The 26056-nt window shown below is 30.3% G+C and overlaps 2 protein-coding genes across 10 annotated transcripts in view; one reads left to right on the top strand and one right to left on the bottom strand.

Annotated features, from left to right (window-relative positions):
* The window catches only part of LOC107453201 (uncharacterized), a 63149-nt gene extending 63007 nt beyond the window's left edge, over positions 1-142 (bottom strand). For both annotated transcript variants that reach the window (XM_016069929.3, XM_071185915.1), the window contains exon 1: positions 1-142. In XM_016069929.3, coding sequence (XP_015925415.2) covers positions 1-76 — 76 coding nt within the window. In that variant the 5' untranslated portion in view covers positions 77-142.
* Positions 94-26056, top strand: LOC107453191 (fibropellin-1-like). Of its 8 annotated transcripts, none has more exons than XM_043051317.2 (16): positions 94-533; positions 7050-7151; positions 7552-7665; positions 8257-8328; positions 12723-12830; positions 15186-15293; positions 16454-16567; positions 18702-18809; positions 19094-19207; positions 20264-20371; positions 20755-20868; positions 22347-22454; positions 22758-22871; positions 23272-23379; positions 23720-23833; positions 25759-26056. In XM_043051317.2, the coding sequence occupies exons 1-16, from the start codon at positions 377-379 to the stop codon at positions 26016-26018; spliced, it is 1923 nt and encodes a 640-aa protein (XP_042907251.1). In that variant the 5' UTR covers positions 94-376; the 3' UTR covers positions 26019-26056. The 8 variants fall into 8 exon arrangements, with proteins under 8 accessions (XP_042907251.1, XP_071042014.1, XP_071042013.1 ...); XM_071185914.1 differs by lacking the exon at positions 94-533 and adding an exon at positions 6069-6289; XM_071185913.1 differs by lacking the exon at positions 19094-19207 and having other exon boundaries at positions 101-533.

Raw genomic sequence — 26056 nt, 5'->3', positions numbered from 1 at the left:
CTTGCAGATAAAGAAACGGATGAATTTTTTTGTGGTACCTAGAATAGATAAGATAAAAATGTATAATCTCCATCATTCAAAACACATCAGACGTTGAAAAAGTATTGAAAATTAAAGATAATAAGTTGTTATATATTTGTTTTCGTGATAACTTATAGAGGGTTCATATCTTATAAAAAAATACGTGAATGTAAGAATTCTAAGAACAGATATATGGAATTTCTCATAAGCGTGAAATTAATTACTGTTATCAGGGTAACATCTTAGAGTGGTTAGATATGAAAGCAAATTTAATATAAAAGCATATAATGTAAAAAAAAAATAACTAAGCCTCCTAGTCAACTGAATGATATAAGATTTCCATAACTTACTAATTATGTTGTTTAAATCTTTAATTTGTGTGATTGTAATTTCGTTTTCGTACGGTTTTAAGGATGATGTTGCACGCCGATTATATGTTGACGAGTTAAAGTATGAAAACACCCAAACGAAAATTGACAGTTACCCTTCTGAAAAAACTCCAGAAAATGCCCGTAAGTACATTTTGGGTACTGTTATGTTTTTTATATAAATTCATATCAATATTATACTATAAACAGCTTTTTTTTTCTTTAAAATTTATCTATCTAGGGCATTAACCATCCTTCTTTATCTCATCGTATAAATGGGATCTTGGAGAGCTAATGGTTAACTCGTAAATGTATCCGAGACAATAAAACTCCTTCTTCAATTTATCTTGAAATAAATGGGAATTTGTGTAACTCATGGTTAACCCGTGACTGTATCCCAGTCCTTAATCTTCAATTTATCTTGAAATAAATGGGAACTTGTGTAACTAACTCATGGTTAACCCGTGACTGTATCCGAGTCCTTAATCTTCAATTTATCTTGAAATAAATGGGAACTTGTGTAACTCATGGTTAACCCGTGACTGTATCCCAGTCCTTAATCTTCAATTTATCTTGAAATAAATGGGAACTTGTGTAACTAACTCATGGTTAACCCGTGACTGTATCCGAGTCCTTAATCTTCAATTTATCTTGAAATATATGGGAACTTGTGTAACTCATGGTTAACCCGTGACTGTATCCGAGTCATTAAAGTTTCTTCTTAAGTCACGAATGTATCCTTAACAACCTTTTTTTTTTCTTCAATTAAATCTGAAATCAAAGGGAGCTTGAGAAACTAATGGTTAATCCGTGAATGTGTCCAAACCATTAGCAACCCGTCTCGAATTCATCTTAAAAAAATTTATGATTGTGGAACTAATGGGTAACCCGGGAATCCATTAATCCAAGTCATCAATGACCCCTCTACAATTAATTTTAAAATAAAAGTGGAAACTAATAGTCACTCCACGAATGTATCCAAACCATTAAAAACCAGCCTTAAATTCTTCTTTAAGTAAATGATAGTTTCAGGAACTAATGGTTAATCAATGAATGCATTCGAATCATTGAAAATCCGTCTTTAATTCATCTTAAATGGTAGTTTGAGAAAATAATGGTTAACTCATAAATATAGTCGAAGCACTAACAGCCATTTTCATATTATCTTTAAAAAAATAGAAATAGGGGAACTAATGGGTAACCGGTTAATGCATCCGAGGCATTAACAATCATTTTTCAAAATCAAAACAAAGAAAGAAAATCTTAGAATAAATCGGAGTTAGAAAAATTAATGGTAAATCCGTGAGAAGGCATGCTCTATTTTATTAAAAATAAAGACATTCCGGACCTAAGGCATCCGTCGTATACTTTCCTCTATCAAATATGTAATTAAATATTTTTTTCAGTTTAAAAAGCGTTTAAAATATTACGTATATAAATATTAGTTAGATAGGATTTGTTAAATATTATATCTACAAAATACTGGAGATTCCACCCATTGCTCACTCCACTCGTTAAACCCCTAAGGTGGTGCTTCACATTCCCCCTTTTTTTTCCTTAAAAGTCTATATTTTCAAAAAGAGATCATTTTGTTCACATAAAATATAATTATTTAAATTTTATGCAAGGCAATTTTGTCAATATGTTAATCGTAAGTAAATAAACGAACACTGCATTTAAGAAGTAAACAATAGTTGAATGGAAAAAAAATTAAACTTAGGAATACAACATGGTAAATACAATAAGGGGCAATTTAACTTATTAACAATGTATAACATTGCCTTATATCTTATAACAGTTCTTTCAACAGTTCAAATTGGAAATGGTTTTTATCTTTCTCGAGTCTTTTATAGTTTTAAGTTTTACTTATTAACAATATATAAAACAATTTAGTTTGAAAACTGTTTTTGTCTCCATTGAGTCTATATTTATAAATTTTGCTTATTAACAATACAAAACATAATCTTATATCTTATAACAGTTCAAATTTGCAACAGTTTTTATCTCTCTTGAGTCTCTTATAATTCTTAAAATTTCGGCATAAATTTTAAGATTTGTATCTGGCAGCATATGATCTCTTTCTCTTTTTTATTGTTTCATTTTTTGATACTTTTGTTACATCAAGTAAAGCGCAGTTAATAAAATGAAAATATTGTGAGAAAGAAAGGACATTTTCTACAACAATCGATCAATAATTATTATTTAAAGCAAAAAAAAAGTGAAAAAAATCACGAATAAAAGTACTTAAGACTGCAATAACTTCCTAACAAATTAGAATTTCAAAAAAAATCCCAGTAAATTCATAAATGAAAATGGCTTTTTCAACACTTCAAATATAAACTCCAAAGTTGCATTTCTGCGGTCTATAAAAGAACCAAACATGGTATTTTTGTAACAAAACTACAACAGATTATAGTTCTTTAAATAATAATCAAATTTTGAATTTTTATTATTCAGTCAAACTTTTTGTACAGTTTTTCGTACAATAAAGCAAAAAAAGAAATTAATTTAGAAAAACCATTTAAATTTACAATACTTTTAATCGAAATTTAATTTTGAATGAAACTCTGCGTTCAGTTCATAAACAAGTATAACTCTTTCAATATACCGAATTTCAAGTCTGCAGTTGTATTTTTACGTCCGGTAGAGCAGCTCATATGATATTTATTACGTCAAGTTTAACAGTAAACAATTCTCTATCTAACAATAGAGTGTTAATTTTTTTATTCCATTGTACTCCTTAAAAATTTTTATAGGCACCTTCTTAATTTCAAGTCAAAAGTCTTACAGTTTATGCGCTGCAAAACAAATTTTATTGCTAAATTGAACATACTAAATTGCAGTGCAGCGACTCTGGCGATATTTTAAAAAATTATATGAACACTTGTTTTGGAGACCAACAATTGCTTTGTACAGTGCTAAAAAAAGTGAACAACTATAGATCTATTAATCAAAATTACTGTGAATCATTCTTAATAGTTCGAGAGACAAGCATAAAAATGTTAACTAATTAGTGCAGAAGATATAAGTTAGTAATAAGACTGAAAAACGTACTTTTTGTGATTAAGCATAATTTTTTTATCTCCAATGGATTCGAATTTTTGAACTTCGAAATATGGTGCTTAGCCGTAACCTAGCAACATAGCTAACAACTAGCATTCAGAACCACCAATTTTAGGTCAAAAAGTACGTATATTTCAATTAAAAATTTTACGAAGCATACGTAAAATTTGTGTGAAATGGAAACGTTAAATTATAGAAAACCAAACTGTACATTTTTGTTAGTGAATTCATTCTTAGTGTACGTTACTCTTTATAACTTTTATTCACTTATATTTCATTTACTGAATCCCAATTGTGGCTTAACCCCATACGCGCCATACTCTCACGAACTCTAGTTTGGGCCACCGTTACACTATCTGTTATCATGTATGTTTTCTTGTGCTTTTAAGATGAATGGGAAAAGGGCCGCAAGGTTTCAGATTCTCAGTTCTCACGTAAATCATGATGATGAAAATACAACGTATGTTTCTGCCTAAAATTGTAATTTACATTCCATTTTAATTTACTTTCACTGGGGAAAATCATCCTCGAAAGGATTAAAGGTATGTAATATCATTCCGTCAATATTACATAAAATTTACTATTAAGCGTATTGAATAATCCGATTTCCAAAAAGTTTATTTTTAGTTTACGTATTACATGCTGCCTGGTCAGTATATCTCATTGTATATAAAATTTTATATAAATACTTATTATAATTTTTAAAAATATTTATATAATAAAAATTTTATTGCATACATTTTATGTAAAAGATGTCTTCATAAAAAAAAGTGGTAAAACATTGACCATTAATACTAGAACGGCCGACAGTTTCAATCTAGAATAACAAGTCTGGTCATTTTCACCGCAATAAAAAAACGGGAATAAATATTTATTTTAACTCAAATATTATTTTAAAAAAATAATTCGTTTTTAATAATTTAAAATTCTTCAGTTTTTTACCGGATTTTCTATTACATAAAAATTTACTTTTATTTTAGAGAAGAAGAATATTATCATAAAACAGCTATTAGTTCATGATTCATAACATCATGATTCATTCAACAGCTATTAGTAATGATATATTAGTTCATGATTCATAAGTATTTCTTGCCTTTTTCTGCAAATAATTTCTACGCATGGCGAACATTCAATTCTATTTTGCTTCAGCAGAAAGAAAATTGATGACGATGTTTCAAAAAGCTTGATATTCAATTAGTTGGTGTTTCAAAAAGCATGCAAGTAGCTTCTTATCATTCATGTTATACACAATTGTCATAGTTGATGAATACGCCTTAAATGGTGGGATTTAAAAAGATTTTTTTTCTTGCATTGCTTGGATTTTAAAGAATGTTTTCAGCTTATTAAGTTTGTTAACATTTGCGTGTATAGTAGTCAAGAGGTAGAATTTTTATTTTTGGTTTATGTAGGTATATTTTTTATTTCACAACCGACACGGAATTGCCGACCGAAGTCAAAGTTTAAGACTACCAGTGTTCAACTCAGTAGCCTTGTAATTTCGAACCAAACCCAGAGGAAAGGAGAATTCCTGAATCAAGCATTGAGGCAAACTAACGCCGTGGAGGACATTTTGATGGGACTAACTGGCATTTGCGTTTCATGAAGGGGAAAACCACAAAAACATCTGACGGTTAGACTAATGGCAGGGGACTCTAACCAAAGAGCTGTCTAACACTATGGATATTTTACGTCCCTGTGGTCGGTGCAAGCCAAAGACAGAATACGTATCAATCAGTAATCGCTGGGATTCGAACCTGTGTCACCTTACATCTTATTGGGACCATTTAACCCTTTGATGCATAATTTTTATTAATCATATTTTTCAAGCATGATTTTGAATTAGGTCAAAATAAGTAAAAAATTATTATATTTAGCATTTTTATAATTCATGGTTATGAAGTACAGCATGAAACACCGCTGTCATTTTCTGCGTTTAAAGATAAAATTTTCCAAACAAGTCCCGCAATAATGTTTCGATTTTGCACTTATTTGAAGTTATTTAGATCTGAGAGAAAAACAGTTATTAATCAATAAAATTTCTTAAACTTACAAAATCAATTATTAATAAAGTTTTTAAAAAGAAATTTAAAAAATTTTTTAACTTTTTATTTTTGGATTTCAATTTTCAATAAAAATGTAATTTAGATAATCTAATAGATGTTGCGTTTTAGTAACTATTAGACAGTTTTTTATAATTAAAAAAATACCAAAATATATTTTTGCTTGTAATTAGAGAGCCAGAAATAATTTATGTGAAAGAGAGACCTGTTTTCCCATCTTTGTGAAAGGTTTAATAATATTCCATTTTTCGAATTCACTTTGTTTGCAAATTATTTTCTTACCTAGTGGAAGTTCCGGCAACCGTTGCCGGATCTAATTGTGCTGTAATCAAGTGGAAAGAAGTCTTATCTTCTGAGAACCCTTAGTAAACAACAGTTCAATTTAAAAGTATCCACTTTAGAAAACAATACAATTTGAAGCATTTGCTTTCTTAGACAATTGATTTTGATTGTAATATAGAAGATAAACAAATTCAAGAAAAAATAAAACTGGATAAACATAACTTTGGCGGTGAAATGTTTGCGCTGGTATAATCTTATTTTAGATAAAAAAAAAAAAAAAAAGGTGCTATTTATTCCCGTATCCTTCCAGCAAGTGGAACACTTAACAATAAGACCTGCCGCTTCGCGTTCTTTTAAAGATATTTTTAAATTGATTGTTGATATTGCAGCATCTTAGTTCTTTCGGACGATATTTTATAGGTTCAACCATCACCAAAGCCTCCACACAGTTTTCTATAAGTAATCTGCGCAGACAATTTAAAAAGTGTTCCAATTGTGAGCATGAACCCAATTTTTTTTAAAAAGTAATTGAGAGAAATTTATCGTGTATATATTTGAGAATTTAATTTGTGGTGGTTTTCAAATAAATAACATAAACCAATCATATTCATAAATTTAACAAATATTTATATTTGGTGTCAATTACTTATTTTAACTAGATTTTCTATTATGTGGCTCGTTCTTGATCGGACTATTTGTAAGAAACTGTGTGAGACCATTAAACTTTTAATGCTGGATATTTTGGGTAGCTCAGAGTTTGGCGCAAAGCGCCACTAACTGATTCGATGAATCTGTAATATCCTGTGGTCTTCCACGACTTTTTGTTTTCAATTTTTAAATTATATATATATGTAGTGGTGAGTAAATTAATTTTAAATCGATAATCTTACGTTATAAATAACATGAATTCTGCTACCACAAATTGTTGGTCCGATAACTGGACTAGTCGGGAAACGTTGGCTTATAAAAAGAATATTCATTCGTTACATTCTGAAGTGACATTCTAAAGTTAAATGTTTCAAAACAAAGTGCGAAAGTTTGGCTTAAAATCATGTTCTGGACAACTGTTGATATAGAATATCAGTTTTTAATTGTCAGGTCAATAAATAAGAAGACTTTATGAAGGAAAATATGTTATGTAAACAACTTCCTGCTATTGTTAAAGCTAGTTGACCCTAATTCCCTAAAACGTCACTTAGACAAAGCTTCTAAAGTTGTTTTACTATCAAATGGTATATTTTATTCAATATTCCAGATTGCATGTGCGAAAATGGACAATGTTTGAGAGATTCTTCTGGTGAATTAAAATGTGTCTGCTTGCAAGAATATGGACTTTATGATTCTAATCGTTGCAAAGGTAAACTATAAATTCCACATATTTTTTAAAGGGTAAAAATGAATATCTTTATGATGAAATTATAGCAGCAACAATTTTCTACGAAATTCTGAATGAATTTGCGAATGAAGTTTTTTTACCAGAACGTTTATCCTCATTTCGCTGAAGTTTATTTTCATACATAAGCTAATTTGGCTGCATTATTAAAATATATATTTCAAATATTGTTTTCGACATCACTAACCCCATGCTATGATAGCTAGTGTGGACCCGTATTGAAATTAAATTTTTGAAGAGATTACTTTTTGTATGATATCTTTTTAGACATAATAGGTTTTTGAATGTAAATGAAATTAATTTGGCAATATATAATTAAGAAATATATTTATAAAATTAAAAATGATTATTTTTATTTGTCTAGCCTGCCTTTGTGGTCCAAGAGCAAGCTGCACTTTTAAGAAAGGCTTTTTTAAAACATATGTAAACTGTATCTGCCCTGAAGGCACAAAAAAGGGAGCTGATAAGCGTTGTGAAGGTTAGTAATAATTTTTTTCTAATATTAGTGCATACGTTTTCCACTTTTACGTTCGAAACAGTCGGTATTTTCATAGTGATATACGGTAAGTTACTGGAAGAAAAAAAAGAAAAACGAATCATCAAATTACTTTTGATTTAATTAATCAAATTAATTAATCAAATTTGATTTAAATAGTACTAACGTAGTCTGATGTTTTTTTGAATGATTAAGATGACTATTATCAAAGATATTATGTCAAATAAAATTAAACATTGCATACTATATGTCAGGAAAGTGATGTCACTGAATTTATTGTGAAGCTTATACACTAGAGTAGGTTGCTTTAGCGTGGAAAAAATTAATATGAATGTTAATATATTATTCATATATAAAGTAAATATAATGTGAAATACAATGTAAAATTATATTAATAAAGAGGTAAGGCCAACCGTAACCTAGTTTTGAGATACAAGAAAGCATTTCTATTACTTAAAATCCGATTGCACAATCTATATTTTTCTAATCCTTATAAAAGGGAAATTTCTTTAGCTTTAGTTATTCATTACTTTTAGTAAAAAAGAGATAAGTCTTTAAGTGAAATGATTTCAGGAGAAGGAACAGGTGCCGGTGGATATAGCCAAGGAATAGAAACAGGAAAATATAATGCTGGTTCTGGAGAAGGTATGTTGCATTTTTTTGCTAACTCTTCACCGCCTAAACTTCCGGATTACTGTTTTCGGAGTGTTTTAATGCCATTTGGCCAAACAAGAAATATTACTCTCTTGATTAATATTTCTTGTGTACGTGTATTTCTTACCTGGTTTATTAATTTGTGTTTAAAAGAAGAATCAATATAAGAATCTCCATTTGAAGACCTGTCATTTCGAGACGTAAGAATTGTCAGTTGAAAAAAGAATCGTTATAAAACACTTTTTACCTTATTAACAATATACCAATTTCGAAATTTGAACCTAAATGATAATTTGTAAAATGAACTTAATCTCGCTGAGCTCGAACAATTGTGTCAACAGTAACGTACGATGGCGTACGGCTTGCAACATGAACAAACAGTAATAAACAAGTAAAAAAAAGGCCAAACCAGGACTGTCAAAAAAAGCAAGTTCTTAAAACTAGCAAGAATATCACTTTTTTTAACAATACATCTCTAAATAACTAAAACAAATTATTCCTTTAAACTCGTCAGAATTACTTAATATCATTAATGTGTCACGAAATACAGCAGATTATAAGCCTACACACTTGATAATTTATTTATATTTATTAAAAACAAAATTATGTGTCCGAGAATATCGCCTCGCAGAAATAGCTAGAGTATAAGCAGCTGTATACTTTGTAACCGGAAGTAGAGCAGGTCAAGAGCACGAGATTGTTGTTGTTTACATTTATATTGAAAGCACCTTCAATAGTACAAATCTTTAATTGCTCTTTTTATATGTCCAAAAACAAGCACTGATCTGGCTCTTGTTCATTTAGACGGATACAGTTATGTTTTAGTGCTAAAATTTTGTCGAAATATTTATTATTAGGGCTTCGAGTGATATCTCTCATCAAACAAATATTAACTATAGTAATAAAATATTTTATTTACGTCACACTAGATATGCGCTGTAGGATATTGGTGACGATCTGGGGAAACATTTCGGACAAGATCCCTGTCACAGATTTTGAATCTCCGCAGAGGAGACGGTTTCCACGCTTTGGTAATACGACAACCATCGAACACTTTAGAGCAATTTAACGCTGACGGATATCGTACACCCACGGTCCCTTCGCAGGCTGATCAAAGTGCTCACCCGTCCCAGGGGTGAAAGCGAGACGGAAAAGAGGAAAGGCTGGTAGTAAAACCATTTCAGTTATAGCTAGTTTTGGGGAGGAGTTTACTTATTCTTTTTCTAAATTTTTCAACAATATCTACTTTATCTTGGAAAAGAAGCAGTTTTATATATATGCCAGAATTATAAAAGAAATCTTGATAGTTACAGATATTTAATTTTTTCGAAAAAAATGCTGGAATGAAATGTTTTACGTACCAGGTTTTTCTCTTTTCCGTCTTGCTATATAAGGGCTTTCATCCATGACCCGTCCGCTCACTGATCACTGCCAATGATGCTTGACTTTGGTGAGCTTCAGCGAGCCGTGCCTTACGATGCTCCATTGTGGGACAATTTTATTTAAAGATTATATCCCTATTAAATATATATATTTAAGTATTAGTTCAAAATGCGACTACGGCGAAGTAATATTTATTTTGAACTTAGTAGTGATTGTTGTAGTTCTTTTACGTCGCACTAGAGCTGCACAATGGGCTATTGACGACGGTCTGGGATTGACATGCCAACACAATTTTGATCCTCTGCAGAGGGGATGACACCCCCTCCTCGGTAGCCTGACGACCTGCACGCGAAGTCGAGCACTTTACGGTAGAACAGTTTAACGAGGACCAATACCGCACACCCTTGGTCCCTACGCAGATTGATCCAAGTGGTCACCCACCCGCACAGTGACCGCAGCCAGTGATGCTTGACTTCGGTGATGTGCTGGGAACCGTGTCTTAACGATCAGTCCACTGCGGGACGAACTAAGTAGTGAAGAATTGATAACTAAATCACAGATATTGACAGGAATATATTTTTATATTATGCTAGAGAGTTCAAGTGCATAAACTTCAGTGATTTTTATAAAGTGGTAATAAAAATTATTTTGTGCTGATTTCTTCAAGACAATAATTTAAAAAAAAAACTTAAATTTTATTACCACTTTAAATCTAAAAAAAAATTTTTTTTTTAAAAATTCAAAATGGCTGTCATGTAAATTGCTTACAAAAAAAATTTTCCCTTAAATTGAAAAACTAGCTAGAGAATGCATATATGACAGACTCTTCTGATTTGTTTTGAAGGGGCGAACTTGTGCTCAAGAAATATAATCTTGAGTAAAACAAAGGATTAAAATCAACTTTTTTTGAATTTTATATAAATTTAAGTGTTAGAGAAATAAAATGAAAAGCCTGTTAAAATTATTCAGAACTTTTTTCCTTCAAAATATAATTTTCTAGGACATAATTACCTTTTTTTTTACATGTTTATCAACAAACAGGAATATGAAAACACTTGTATAATAAAGTAAATAATCTTGCCTTTAAAAATGTTTTTGAAGACTTTTTCTAGGCAAAAATGTAGGCTCAATTTAACACGTTCACGCCGGGGTGACCCACCGGTGGGTCACGCGAGATTTTCTCATCTTGGCGGCGCACCGCAGTAAAAAATGGTAACAAATAAATTTCATTTTTTAGTTTTTTTCCGGGAATAATAAAAATCCATAACTACCAATTGTTTTTAACGCATGCAATTTTTATATTGAATTGCTTCTTCACCGTGATAAATTTCCTTACAGTGAATTGTTATTGTTGAGAATAGATTAACTCCTCCCGAATATTATCTAATATTGAAATAGTTCATCTACCGATATTTTCTCTTTTCCCGAACCAGTATTTTCACTTTTCCCGGCGTGAACGTGTTAAAAGATCATGCTCAACTTTTAGAAATGACGTCCTTTTTACCCATGCAAAATTTGCACTAACCAAGGAACTTAAGAGATCTTTTCTCTTACTAATCCCACTATAATTTTAAAAACATTCTTTTAGTAACATCACAATCCTATTACAGGATTTTAAAATTAATGGTATTAATGCTAAAAAATAAATTAAACAACTTTCCCTCCTTATTTCTGTCTATCCATATAATTTAATGTGACACCATCTTTAATATTTCAAGCATGGTCTTTCATATTGCATTAACAGTTTTGAGATGTAGAAACATTTGCTGCTAAAATATTGAATGAGTGTAGGAGTGTTTCCATCAAGCCCTTGTATATACCAGTACTAGCAGCATCCGATAAAATAAAAAAAGGACTGATTTACGTCAAAACTAATTCTTTAAATGTTTAAGACTAAGAATTGTTGTTCTGGTTACTCAGTACCAGTCCTGGTGGGATCTGACAAGGCTAAAAAATAGATGGTTTTAGATTTTAATTGTTAACCATTATATTTTAAAGTCATTAAATTCCTTATTAAATTAGTCATTAAATAATTAAATTTTAAAATCATAAAAGCAGTCATTAAATTTTTAAAATTAAATAATTTCTAGTTTCAAAATAGTAGCATTAGCTAAATTGCATTGGACATTAAATCATCAAGTCCTCAGAAAATATTAATATTATTGCTAATGTTATTGTTGTTTTACGTAGAAAAGAAGTAAACCTTTTTTATTGAAATAAAGGGTGTGGTCATAATAAAAAGTCACTTTATAATTTTGTTCAGGAAAAATTTATTGTTACAAATATCATGACTTCGATGTTAAGCGATTCACTCTCTCTTAGCGTATTTTACCGTTATCTAGAACGAATTCCAAAAACTTATACAGCGTAATCAACGCAAGCGACAAAAAATTCAAAATTGAGATTTTTATATGTTTGCCCTCTTCGTACGGTAAGCTACAAACCGCAAAAAATATTTTTTCGAAAATATTTATTCTTTTATTAATTTTTTGAAATTCTATTTTAGCTTTCGTAGCATTAGCTATAGAAGGAAAACACTTGTTGAGCCATTTTTCCAGAATCAATCATGAAGAATTTGCGTTGTCTTTTTTTAATTTCACCGTAGTATAATGCACCTACCTGGGCACAAAACTAAGGCACTGTTTGGCGTTAAGAATAAAAAAAAAAAAAAAAATCACACTTTGGAAAATGAGATTTTTTAAATAACTGAACTTTATTTTCTCTAAGTTCATAAAATGATAACTTATTGAACACTGAAAAAAAGTATTGAAGCTAAACAATGTCTAATGCAGGAAGAGATAATCTAATTTTATTTCAAATTTCTTGCAAAAAAANAAAAAAAAAAAAAAAAAAAAAAAAAAAAAAAAAAAAAAAAAAAAGAACAGTGCAATAGTTAAGTCTCGTAAATAAATGCGTTGCGGTTACTTCGAATAGGGTTTAAGATTTAACGTTATAATGTGAAACATTTTGAAATAATGAACATTCAAATGTGATTTTTCCAGATCTATGTAGAAATATTTCTTGTAGAAATGGTGGAAGGTGCATAGTCAGTACGAATGGAGCTCAATGTTTATGCCGTTTTCCATATGAGGGAAAATTTTGTGAAATAGGTAAATATATGAAACCCTTGCTGTTGGAGCTAATATGTTTTAAATTGAATATAATTCCCTCAGCTCTTTCTGGGCTCAAAAATGTTGTGAAAGAAAAAAAAATCTCAACGCTCATATATTTGAGACGATCAATTTATGTTTATCTGTAACTAAAATATATCAGTGCTCCTAAACCTTTTTACCGTCGCGGACCGGTAAACGCTTTATAACATTACCGAGGCCAATTACGTTTATTGCTTTTACAGTAGAGTCCCGATTATCCGAGTTAATGGGGACCGCAACAAACTCGGATAACTGAAAAACTCGGTTAAAGCGAAGAGTATAAAAACGGAAAGAAAAAGAGAAGGTATAAATGTAATATATTTAAGAAATACAAAATGTATACGAGTATACCACGTACAATTCATATTATAATTAAAAAGCTTACTTAAAAACATTTAAAAAGCTTACTTTACGAGAATTAAATAGTTTTTACTTAAAAAAAGTCCTTAATCGTTTTTCGTTCTACGTAACTTTGGCGCTTTTCTGTAGTAATGTTTCGCCTTTTTTAGGGATAACAGGAAGGCTGGTGTCGCCTCTTTTTGTTGTTCTATATATTCAATAGTACATTCGATAGCTTTTAGTCCATCTGTATGAGAGATTTTTATATGTTGATTTTAATAATCACTGTCTTCATCATCTTCGCTAGAATCATTATCATTATTGACGATATTAACGATAATTTCATCAGACCAAGTTGTTGGCTTTTGTTTTTCTGAGTGTTTGGAAGATAAATTCAGATTTATTTTTCAGCGGTTTTTTTAAAAAGTAAACTAGAACAAAAAAAATCCTTGAAATATTTGATAGCTCGGTTAAAGCGGAAACTCGGATAACCTTGGCTCGGATAATCGGGACTCTACTGTATTTAATAATTTTAAGTAAATTGAAATGAGTCCGGGGTAGCCTGATTGGCAAGGCGCTGGACTCACGTTCATGAGAACGGGAGTTCGAATCAAGCAGATCGAAGAAGTGAATGGCGACTGGTGTACGTTAAATCTGTCGGGTTACAAAGTCCTTCATGTTCCTATAACAAACTGTACCTTTAGGAGTACTGAATTGAAGATTGATCGTTCTCTGGTTACTATCTACGGATGAATGCATGGATCGTGACCTGCCTGATAAACGGGCGTTAAGTACGGGTTGGCGGAATTCAAATTCTCGGCAATAGATGGCGCCACTGGAAAACAAGAACAATCGCCCCCCCCCCTTGCCTTAATGGCCGACGACAACCACAAAAATTAAACTTTATTTAAACATTCCTTCAAAATAAAATACAATTTCACGAGCGGTATTGGGGGTAGCTTTAGCTGTTGTCCCTCAACTCCAGATTAAATTCTCGTTTATGGAAAGTCGTATAAACCCAAGACACGACAGGAAAAAAAATGGAAATAATTTTATTGTTCCTTGTGCAGACCGGTACCAATCAATCCATGGACCGGCAACGATCTGCAGCTCGGTTTATGGAGACCACTGGATAAGAAGACTTTGAGCTAAAGAAGTCAAAGTGGCACTTTTAAAAAGGAAATTCCTTCAAAAAGTTTCAAAAAAAAATTTAAAAAAAAAAATTATTGCATTTTTTTTTTTTTGGCAAATCAACAAACAAAGGTTTTATGTGAATATAAAACTATTATGTTCCACTTTGCTTTAAAAATAGCAGCAATTTTAGGTTAAACACGCCAGTGTTGTTAAAATTTGGTAACTAAATGGCCTATTCCTTAGAAAATATTAAAACAATTACTGACATTATGAATCTTATACGAAGTATACGAGGTTTTTCTTTCGAACGTAGGAATAAGGGCACTACAATGAAAAGCTACATTTTCAAATTTAACTTTGCATAAAAAAACATGATTTTTTAAAATAAACTGTAAGCAGTTTCTGCGTATTGTGCTGTTATCTAGTAAAAAAAAATTAGGAAAGGTATAACTTATCTAACAAACTAGAGAGTACAATAAGGAACAATTTGCAATAAAAATCAAACAATACTTCTTTTAGGCATATTCCCTTGTCATTTTTTGGCTCTCTCTTTTCTACCTATTGTCTCGACGTTCTTTAAATATTTACCTATTGAATATTGAAGAAAGTATTTATGCTAAATAATGTATATTATATTAAAGAGTTTACCTATTTTTTTTTCTTCAAAAAAAAAAAAAANTATTTAAAAAAAAAAAAAAAAAAAAAGCACTAATCAAGCCTTTATTCTTTTCGTCATACACATGAATATTTTACGATTCCTTGGAATAGGGTATAATAATGTTCATTGTTAAAATTTAAAACATTTTGAAGATATTAAATGTTCTAATATCATCTTTTCAGATCCGTGTGCAAATATTTCTTGCAGAAATGGCGGAAAGTGCGTTGTCAGTGGCAATGGAGCTCAATGTTTTTGCCGTTTTCCATATGAGGGAAGGTTTTGTGAAATAGGTAAATATATAACCTCCTTTCAATTAAAGTGTTAAAGCTTAAAGTTTTAACTGAATACTAAATTTCTCTTCTCTGCTTTTATTGATTTTAAACCTGAAGGAACAATAAAAAAAAAGAAAACAATATCTTGTCAATTATATACTTCAAGTCATCTCTTTATATGATAAACTGTGAAAAAAAAAAAAAAAAAAAAAAAAAAAAAAAAAAAAAAAAAAAACAGTAAGAGTGAGACTTTTATTTTACTTTATAACCGTCGTTAAACAGGTGACCCAATTTTGGGTTTACGACTACCAATGTACAACTCCTCAGCCTTGTAATTTTTAACCCAATCCAGAAGACAAAGGAGCTCCTAGATCAAGTACTGGGAGACATTTGTCTTCGTGGAGAACGTGTTCTGGTGATGGAACTAACATCGCATTTGCGTTACAAGGCGAGGAAAATCACGATAACCTCCCACGGTTAGTCTGACTTCAAGTCGACTCTAACCCATGATTCATCTAATACTGAGGATATTTTACGTCATCACTGTGGTCAGTGCGAGCCGGGTTCGGGATTCGAATCGACCAAACGTCGCTGGGATTCGAACCCGGTTCACCTCATTGGAAGGTGAACGCTCTATCCCCTGAGTTCCCACGGCCCCATGAGTGAGTGTTATAATTTTTTTGGCGCAAGTGCCATGATTTGACTATACCGCTCCTAATACTAAATTTAAGTTTATAGGACTTAGTTAAAATTTAAGCATTATGTAGCTTGGTTCAAATCCAAACACGAGTTTAAATTTAAGAAACTTGGTTACAATCAAAACCAAAAGTAACTGTTCTAAAACCAATAACTGGTTAATTTATTAAAATTAAACTAGATCGAATTACAAAACGCAATATTTTTAACGTAAAGCATTAAGTTAGGATGAGGTGTGTCCCCAAGTAAATACAGTAAAATTAAAAAATAAATAATAATAAAGCAATATATCGATATGAAACCTCCCACTAAAAACCTTTAAATGGAATCTTAAAGAGTGTACCTAACTATTGTTTTCAAAATTTTCGTCTTTCGCCTTTTTTTTATGAATATGTCATGGAACCTCGAAATAAGATTGAATGCTCATTGTTATAATTTTAATCATTTTAAAATAATGAATTCACAATTTTTATTTATTTTAGATACAGATCTTTGTAGAAATATTTCTTGTAGAAATGGCGGAAGGTGCATAAATAGTATAAATGGTGCTCAATGTTTATGCCGCTTCCCTTATGAGGGCAAACTTTGTGAAATAGGTAAATACATGAACTTCTGTTATACAAACTTATATAATTTAAACTGAATATAAGAGTGTTCTTTTTTTGTTTTTTATTGGCTTAAAAATCTGGTGACAAAAAAAAGGAGAAAATATCTAATCATATACCTGATATTTCAGACTTCAACTATATGTTTATATGTAAAGAAAATACACAGCTAAGAAAAAATCTGATTAAAATTCCCTCAAGTGCGATTTTTAAAAGGGAAATTTCTACAAACAAAAAGGCAAATATAGGGCAGAGGGGGGCACATGTGAACAAATTTTTTTATTTCTTCATTTTTCAAAAAATATCATAAATTTCTCACAGTAAAGAAGTTCATATGTTTAAATAGTCTTTTCTTTGTCTCATGGAATTTTTTGAGATTTTTGAATAAAATATTTCTTTGCTTTATGATATTTAAAATAAATGACTTCAATTGTTCACATGTGCCCCTATTGGGGGCACATATGAACAAGATTAAAAGCTCAAAGCAATCATCATATTTTAAGGAAAAAAATCTTTAATATGACAGATATAGATACGTATTATACTGAAGGGGTTGTAGCTTACTATGTAAATTTAAACTGTACAGCAGTACTGTCAATAAGAAAATAATTTTTCAGCTGTACAATAATTTTTTCACTGTAGGGTTTTTCGCAACTTCATGTTCCTCTGGAGTTGTAATGGGCCTTTTTCTTTCCTCTCTGATACTCCTTCATGCTTTTTTTTTTCCATTTTTCTATCTTTTCATCTGTAGTTTAGCAATTCTATCTTTCTCAGGTGTATCAGAGGCGTAATGCGCGATCAACCAATTAATAAATAAAAAAATTTTAAAGAAAAAATTTATAAATTAATTATGGAAAATTAAATAATAATAATTTTAAATGCATACATATTTTTTAAACTTATAATATCATGAGGATAATAATCTTAATACTATGTAGGGGCACATGTGAACTGTTCACATCTGCCCCAGATGATTTGTTCACAAGTGCCCCATCATCCTTCTTAAACCTTATTTGAAAAATAAAGAATTTTTAATTGAGTAAAAAAAAAAGGGAAAAAAATTGTCATAAACTTACCTGAATGTTCATATAATGGTCTGCAATAGTTAATTTTAGTTTATTAGTTGATTTATACTATGCTTTCACTTGAAGAAGCTAATGATTATAATATATACAACACCAGCTGATACAAAGAAATTGTCAGAATAGAACAACAAAATGTCTCATTGTTCTGAAAGTTTCGCAGAGGGGTAGGTCTAGTACTACCATCAATTGAAAATTTTTCAAGATTTTTTATTTCAAATCATATTGGTAAAACATACCATGTTCACATGTGCCAACTGTTCACAAGTGCCCCCCTCTCCCCTACTAACTCCAGCATAGATAACAGCTGTCGTACCGATCTATAAAATATTTAAAATGTATTGCCAATTTTCTTTAAGACAAACAAAAACGGTAGTACATAAAGCTAATAAAATATTTCTTTTTTAATATTCTCTTTCTTTAAAAACGTAACATTAAGTTTAGTTTAAGAACACCATTGTTGTTAAACCTTGGTAGTTAAATCCTCTAATATGTTCAAATTATTACTAGTATTATAAATCTTTTACGAAGGATAAAAAGAAGCACTTTTTTTTTATTGAATTTGGCAGTATAATAAAGAGTCATATTTAAAAAATTTTCGGCAAAATCTTTATTTTGTTAAAAACAAACAGATTTTCAAGTTAGGCAATTATCTGTTTCTGCTGTTCTATGATCCAGAAGGAAAAAAAATTCCGGAAATTATAACGCACCTAAATACTTCGGAACAGTATGATTTTAAAAATCGAATTATAATCCCTTTGGATAAAAACAACTCTTCTTTTGTTTTTGTCTCAACGCTTTTTGTAAATATTGACCTATTGAATATTAATAAAAGTATTTAATCTAAAAAATGTCTAATATAATAAAAAGTTTACCTATTTTTTTTTCCTTTCAAGTAAATAAATAAATAAAATCCATTAAGCAAAATTTTGTTCTTTCCTCCGTAAATAAGAATATATTATGGGTTCTTGGACTTAAGTTAATGTTTTGTTATAATGTAAAACATTTTAAAAATAAAAAGTGTTTCAATGTTATCTTTTCAGATCCATGTGCAAATATTTCTTGTAGAAATGGCGGAAAGTGCGTTGTCGGTGGCAATGGAGCTCAATGTTTTTGCCGTTTCCCATATGAGGGAAAATTTTGTGAAATAGGTAAATATATAACCTCGTTTTATTGAAATAAATAAAGTTTTAACAGAACACTTGATTTCTCGCTGCTCTTATCGGTTTAAAAAAAAGCGGTAGCAAAAGAATGGCATCTGAAAGTGTTTACTTTCTTTTTTCAAACAAAAAAAACAAAACAAAAATAAGCAAGATTTACTTCTTTCCGTCTCATATATGAATATTTTACTGTTCCTTGGAATAAAGTTCAATGATCATTGATATAATGTTTAATATTTCAAAAATTAAGAATACACAAATGTTTTTTTTTTCAGATACAGATCTATGTAGAAATGTTTCTTGCAGAAATGGCGGAAAGTGCATTAACAGTATAAATGGTGCTCAATGTTTATGCCCTTTCCCCTATGAAGGAAAATTATGTGAAATAGGTAAATATACGAACCTCGTTTTAATTGAAACATTAAGAATTTAAATGAATACTGGAATTTCTTATGCATATATGGGTTTAAAAACTATATAACAAAAAACAATAACAAAAAAATACTGATCGTTTATATACTTGAGATCATCATTTAAATTAATGTAAAAAGAAAATACATCGATCCAAAAACATTGACCAAAAATATAGAGAAAATAACGTTAAAGTGGTCTTTTTGAATAGGAAACTCCCACTATCAGAAAAGCAAATTTACAAATCTTTTTAAAGTTTATTTATTTAGATCAGTGCTTAACTCAGCCTGATATGGAAGTTGTCGTAGTGTTAAAAAGGGGTAGCCGATTTCCTTTAAACCCACAAGCAAAGGTTTTAAGTAAATACAAATCTTTAACCTTTAGATTTCATGTAATTTTAAATATGACATCATTTCTAGTTTCAGAAAGCCAGCGATGGTAAACCGTGGTACAATGTGTTGGTAAATCATTGAATTTCCGGGAAATATTAAAATTGTAAGTGATGTTATGAATCGTTTAAAAAGGGCTCGAGGTGGCTCTTTTTTTTTATTAAAATAAAAGATTAGGCAGCATAATAAAAATGCACATTTGCAAATAATTCGGAAAAAAAAAATTTTTTTGAAAAAAAAAACTGATTTTCAAGTAAACGAATAGCTATTTCTGCATATAGAGCAGCTATCTAGTAATAAGAAAAATATTCAGGAAATTAATGAGAAACGCAACACTGAGGAACAGTTGGATGCAAAAACCAAAAAATATTTTTTTTGGATAGAAAAGATTTTCGCTCCCTTTTGCCTCAACGTGCTTTAAATATCATTTTATCGATCATTGAAAAAACTATTAAAGCAAAATTATATTTAATATAATAAAGAGTTTATAATTTTTTCTTTCCCTTAAAAAAATGTCTCCAGCAAGCATTTCCTTTTTCTGCCTTAAATATTTTTATGTTATGGGGTTAGGAATAATCATTAATAATCATTGTTATTGTATAAAACATTTTGAACATAATAAATATTCCAATGTCATCTTTTCAGATCCGTGTGCAAATATTTCTTGCAGAAATGGCGGAAAGTGCGTTGTCTATAGTAAAGGAGCTCAATGTTTATGCCGTTTCCCTTATGAGGGAAGGTTTTGTGAAATAGGTAAATACATAACTTCGTTTTTATTAAACTAATAAGGTTTTAACGGAATACTAGAATCCTATCTGCTCGTATTGGTTTTAAACAGGTGGTGACAAAGAAAAAGTTGACCTTTATCTCATAAATACTTCTCAGACCAGTTTTATATATTATTCTGGAAGGAAAATATATCGATAAGAAAAGTCAAACGCAAAAGCGTTAAAAAGGCGTCTTAAAACGTACTAAATTTTTTATCTTTTAAAGAAAAAGGAAAAAAAAAGTATTGAGTAAGGCTTATTTTTTTAGGTCTATGGTTTCTTGGAATAGGGCTTACTGTTGATTGCAATAATATAATATATATTTTTAAATTTATCAATACACAAATGTTATTTTTTTCGTCTTTTCAGATACAGATCTATGTAGAAATATTTCTTGTAAAAATGGCGGCAAGTGCATAAACAATAAAAATGGTCCTCAATGCTTATGCCGTTTTCCATATGAGGGAAAACTTTGTGACATAGGTAAATATATGAACCTCGTTTTAATTTTTGTTTCATTTTATAATCGTCGTTGAACAGCTGACCCAATTTTTTGGTTTACGACTACTAAAGTTCGAAGCCGTAGCCTCGTAATTTTGAACCAAATCCAAAAGACAAGAGAATTCTTGGATCAGAGTATTGGGAGAAATTTGCCTTCGTGGAGGACTTTTTTAAGGAACTAACCCACAATTGCGTTAAATGAGATAAAAGCCACGAAAATCTCCCAAGGCTAGCCTGGTGGCAAGAGGTCTCTAACGCGTGATCCGTCTGTCTACCACTGAGGATATTTTACGTCATTTTAATTTTTTACTTTATTTTATAACTGTCGTTGAACAGCCGACCTAATTTTTGGATATACGATAATTAAAGTTCAAAGCCGTAGCCTTGTAATTCTATCCCCATCCAGAAGTTAAAAGAACTCCTAGATCGAGTATTGGGAGTAATTTGCAAATCGTGGAGGACTTTTTCAAGGAACTAACCAGCTTTTGCGTTACATGGAGAGATCTATCCCCTGAGCCACCACGGATCCCTCGTTTTAATTGAAACAATAGGGTTTTTTCATGAATGTGGAGTTTCATCTGCATTTATGGGTGTGAAAAAGTGGTTAAAAAACTTTAACAAGAACTAGTTGTTTATATCTTTTCGATCACCGCTTTATGTTGATCCGTAAAGAAAATACAACGATAAGAAAACTATGTTCTAAAAGCGTCAATTTTGAAGAGAAAATTCCTGCTAGCAGAAAAGCAATTTTACAAACCTATTTTAAATTTATTAAGACCAAAGGAAACCCTGTTATATGACAGTGGTTGCAGTATTCTTCAAAAAGTTTGGAAAGGTTGTCAACAAACAAAGGTTTTATGAAGCTAAAAGAATTATTTAATCCTTCGACCATGGTAGTTTAATCATCGAATCGAGGGAAAATATCAAAATTATTACTGATAATGTGAATCTCTTATGAAACATACGAAGAGGCTTTTTTTTAATAATATAAAGGATTGAGCAATAGAATGAAAAGTCACATTTTCAATTAATTCAGAAATATTTAATTTTTTTTAAGAAACAACATGATTTTCAAGTTAGAAAGTTAGCTGTTTATTCATATACAACTGCTATCTAGTAAAAATAAATTCTTCAAACTTATAATTTAACTACCTGAAAGCGATTCTGAGGAACGGTTTAATGTATACGACTCTAACTCTCTTTTCTATCTTGTGGAGCTATGAATTTCACTCTATTGATCATTTAAAAACCTAATTAAGATAAATTATGTCTAAAGTAAAAAAGAGTTTACCTATTTGATTCTCTAAAAAAGAAATAAAAATGCATTTAACAAGTTTTTCTCCTTTCCGTCGTAAATATGAAAATGTCCTGATTTCTTGGAGAAAAAGAAAAGGTTAAATGTTCATTGTTATAGTGTAAGGATTTTGAAAATAATAAATGCTCCAATGCTTTCTTTTCAGATCCATGTGCAAATATTTCTTGTAGAAATGGCGGAAAATGCGTTGTCAGTGGAAATGGAGCTCACTGTTTATGCCGCTTTCCATACGAGGGAAGGTTTTGTGAAATAGGTAAAAATATTTAACCTCGTTTTTATAAGGAATTAAGATCTTAACAAAATAATGGAATTTCCTTTGCTCGTATTGTTTTTAAATAAACGACAACAAAAGAAAAACAATCGCTTGATCATTTATGCGATGCATGTTTTTATGTTCATTATGTCATCTAAAAGTTTTTCTTCTCCGAAAAATAAAGGCATTTTTTTCGTGTTATTTGGGAATATATTATGGTTCCTTGGAATAAGGTCTAATATTCATTGTCATAGTATTAACATAATAGTGTTAAGCACTAATGTTGAACATTTTTTTTTTCAGATACAGATTTATGTAGAAATATTTCTTGTAGAAATGGCGGAAAATGTATAAACATTAAAAACGGAGTTCAATGTTTATGTCGTCACCCATACGAGGGAAAATTTTGTGAAATAGGTAAATATATGAAGTTATTTTCATCTATTCTAATATTATTTAAACTGAAAAGTTCCCCCCTGATGCTTTTTATGGATTTGAAAATGTGGTAAAATAAGAAAGAAAAAATATTATATATACGAAAAATATCACTATTCTCTTTTTTTTAACTCAATGTCCTATGAATTTCACTCTATTGAATATTTAAAAAATCTACAGAAGATAAATTATGCCTAATGTGATAAAGAGTTTACCTATTTTTCCCTCTAAAAATAATAACATAAAAGAAAAGAAAATGTGCAATTATCAAGTTTCCTCTTTTCAGTCGAAAATATGAATATGTTATGGTTCCTCCGAAAAAAGGCTAAAAGTTCATTGTTATAATGTAAGGATTATAAATGCTTCAATGCTTTCTTTTCAGATCCATGTGCGAATATTTCTTGTAGAAATGGCGGAAAATGCGTTGCCGGTGGAAATGGAGCTCAATGTTTATGCAATTTCCCATATGAGGGAAGGTTTTGTGAAATAGGTAAATATATAACCTCGTTTTAAGTAAGCAAATAAGATGTTAACAAAATACTAGAATTTCCTCTGCTCTTATTAGTTTTAAATAAGCGGCAAAAAAAAAAGAATACTTTGATCGTTTATGTGAAACCATGCTTATATGTTCAGTATGACATCTTAAAGAGTTTATCTAGTTTTTCTTATAATAAATAAATTAATTAAATTAAATGAAACAAAAGCAATCTTTGTTTTTCTTCGTCTCATATATGAATATGTTATAGTTCCATGGATTAAGGTTTAATGTTAATTGTTATAATATTAACATAATAATGTTAAAACTATAATGTTGGACATTTTCTTTTCAGATACAGATTTATGTAGAAATATTTCTTGTAGAAATGGCGGAAAATGCATAAACAGTAAAAATGGTGCCCAATGCTTATGCCGTCACCCATATGAAGGAAAATTTTGTGAAATAGGTAAATATATGAAGTACTTTTTATCCATTTTAATATGATTTAAACTGAAAAGTTTCCCCCTGATGCTTTTTATGGATTTGAAAATGTGGTAAGATAAGAAAGAAAAAATATTATTATACATTTTAGACTATCATTTATCCGTAAAAAAAAACACTCTAATAAGTAGACAAGTTTCAAAAGGGAAATTCTACTAGCAGAAGAGCAAATTTCCAAATTCCTTTAAATATTCCCGTCGGAGTTTCTAGTACATGACAATGGTCGTAGTTAAGTTAGAAAGAGGTTATCAAATTCCCTCATAAGTGAATATAAAGCTAATCAAAATATTGAATCCTTAGGTTTCACTTTATTTAAAATATAACATCCTTTCAAGTTTTAGAATGATAATGTTGGTAACTCATGGTAGTTCAAACATTGATACCTCTGAAAAATTTAAAATTATATCCAATATTATGAATATTTTAGGAATCACACGTAGAAGTTTTTTTAATTGGCAGAGATGATTTGGGCAATATAATGAAAAGCCGCATTTTCAAATAGTTCAGAAGAACTTAATTTTGTGAAGAAAAAAAAACAAGATTTTCAAGCAAATTGGCTGACAATTTGTTGCTTCTGCGTAATGTGCTAATAAATTACCTGAACTTAATAACGTAAGTATTTGGAAACAACTCCGTGGAACAGTTTGATGTAAAAATTAACAAAAATATTTTCATTTGGAGAAATATGACTGTCTCCTTTTTCTCAAAATTTCTTTTCAATCAGAGATGTAACGGGTACCCGATCTACCGGACTGAGTTTCTTTACCCGATTATTTTATAACAGGCTTTAATTCTGTGTTTAAGACTATTAATATTTACTCCGTAGCATTGTAATTTTGAACCCAGTCCAGAAGGCAAGGGAATTCCTGGATCAAGTATCGGGAGAAATTTGCCATCGTGGAGGAATTTTTGACGGAAGGAACCTGCATTTGCGTTACATAGAGAGGAAAGCCACGAAAACCTCCCCCGGTTAGTCTAACGGCAAGGCGACTCTAACCCATGATTCGTTTACAACTGAGGGTATTTTACGTCAGCACTGAGGTCGGTGCGAGCCGGGTTCGGGATTCGAACCCGGTCACCTCATTGGAAGAAGAACGCTCTATTCCCTGAGCAACCACGGTTCTCTGGTTTTTAATTAAAATAATTAGATTATATAAAAAAATTAATTAAAATAATTGTGCATAGATATACTTCTTTAATTTATTTTCATTACAATATTTTTTATTCATTTAAAATAGTAAAAAAANTTAATAATCCCAACTTAAAAAAAAAAGTTTTAAAAATAGTTTTAAGATTAATTTAATTTTTAAAATTTTTTATCTGCAGNAATGGGAACTCCGAGATCAAGTATCGGGAGAAATTTGAAATCGTGGAGGATGTTTTGATTAAAGTAACCCACAATTGCGTTACATAAAGAGGAAAACCACGAAGTCTAACGACAATGCGACTCAGACCCATGATTCGTTTGTAACTGAGGAGATTTTACATCAGCACTGTGATCGGTGCTAACCGGATGCGAATTCTTATTGACCAGCCATCGCTGAGATTCGAACCAGGTTCAACTCATCGGAAGGCGAACGCTCTATTCCCTGAGCAACCACGGTTCTCTTGTTTTTAATTAAAATAATTAGATTAGATAAGAATAAAAAAATTAAAATAATTGTATATATATACTTCTTAAATTCACTTTCATTACAATATAGATTTTTTCCCATTTAAAATAGTTAAAAAAAAAAAAAAACAAAGTTGTAAAAATAGTTTCAAGATTAATTTAATTTTTAAAAATTTGTGTCTGTAGTTAGCATTTCGAATAATATGCTTTCCTTTTACATTTAAAAATATAATGTTTTATACTGCATTGAAATTTAGTATACTTCTTCATCATTTCAGAAGTGATTCCTGAATATTCTTCAACGGATGCTATTACTCTTTCAACTGAAAAAATCGTCACAGAAGATCTCAACACAACCTTTTCTGAAACTTTTAACATCACAAGTGATTATGATTACACTCGTGGACCTCTCAATTATACTTCAACAGTAATCCCAACATCCGATAATTTCCTTAATTTCACAAATGATTTCAGTGAAAGCACTGCAGAAAATTCTGATATGACTGATGTTTCTAACTTGACAGAGGAACTTCAATAAACCAAACTCTCCATAATAAAAATAATTCATTTGATAAA

Source organism: Parasteatoda tepidariorum, chromosome 9, assembly GCF_043381705.1.
Source record: "Parasteatoda tepidariorum isolate YZ-2023 chromosome 9, CAS_Ptep_4.0, whole genome shotgun sequence".
In the NCBI taxonomy this organism is placed as follows: domain Eukaryota; kingdom Metazoa; phylum Arthropoda; class Arachnida; order Araneae; family Theridiidae; genus Parasteatoda; species Parasteatoda tepidariorum.
This window is presented reverse-complemented; position numbering and strand designations above follow the sequence as displayed.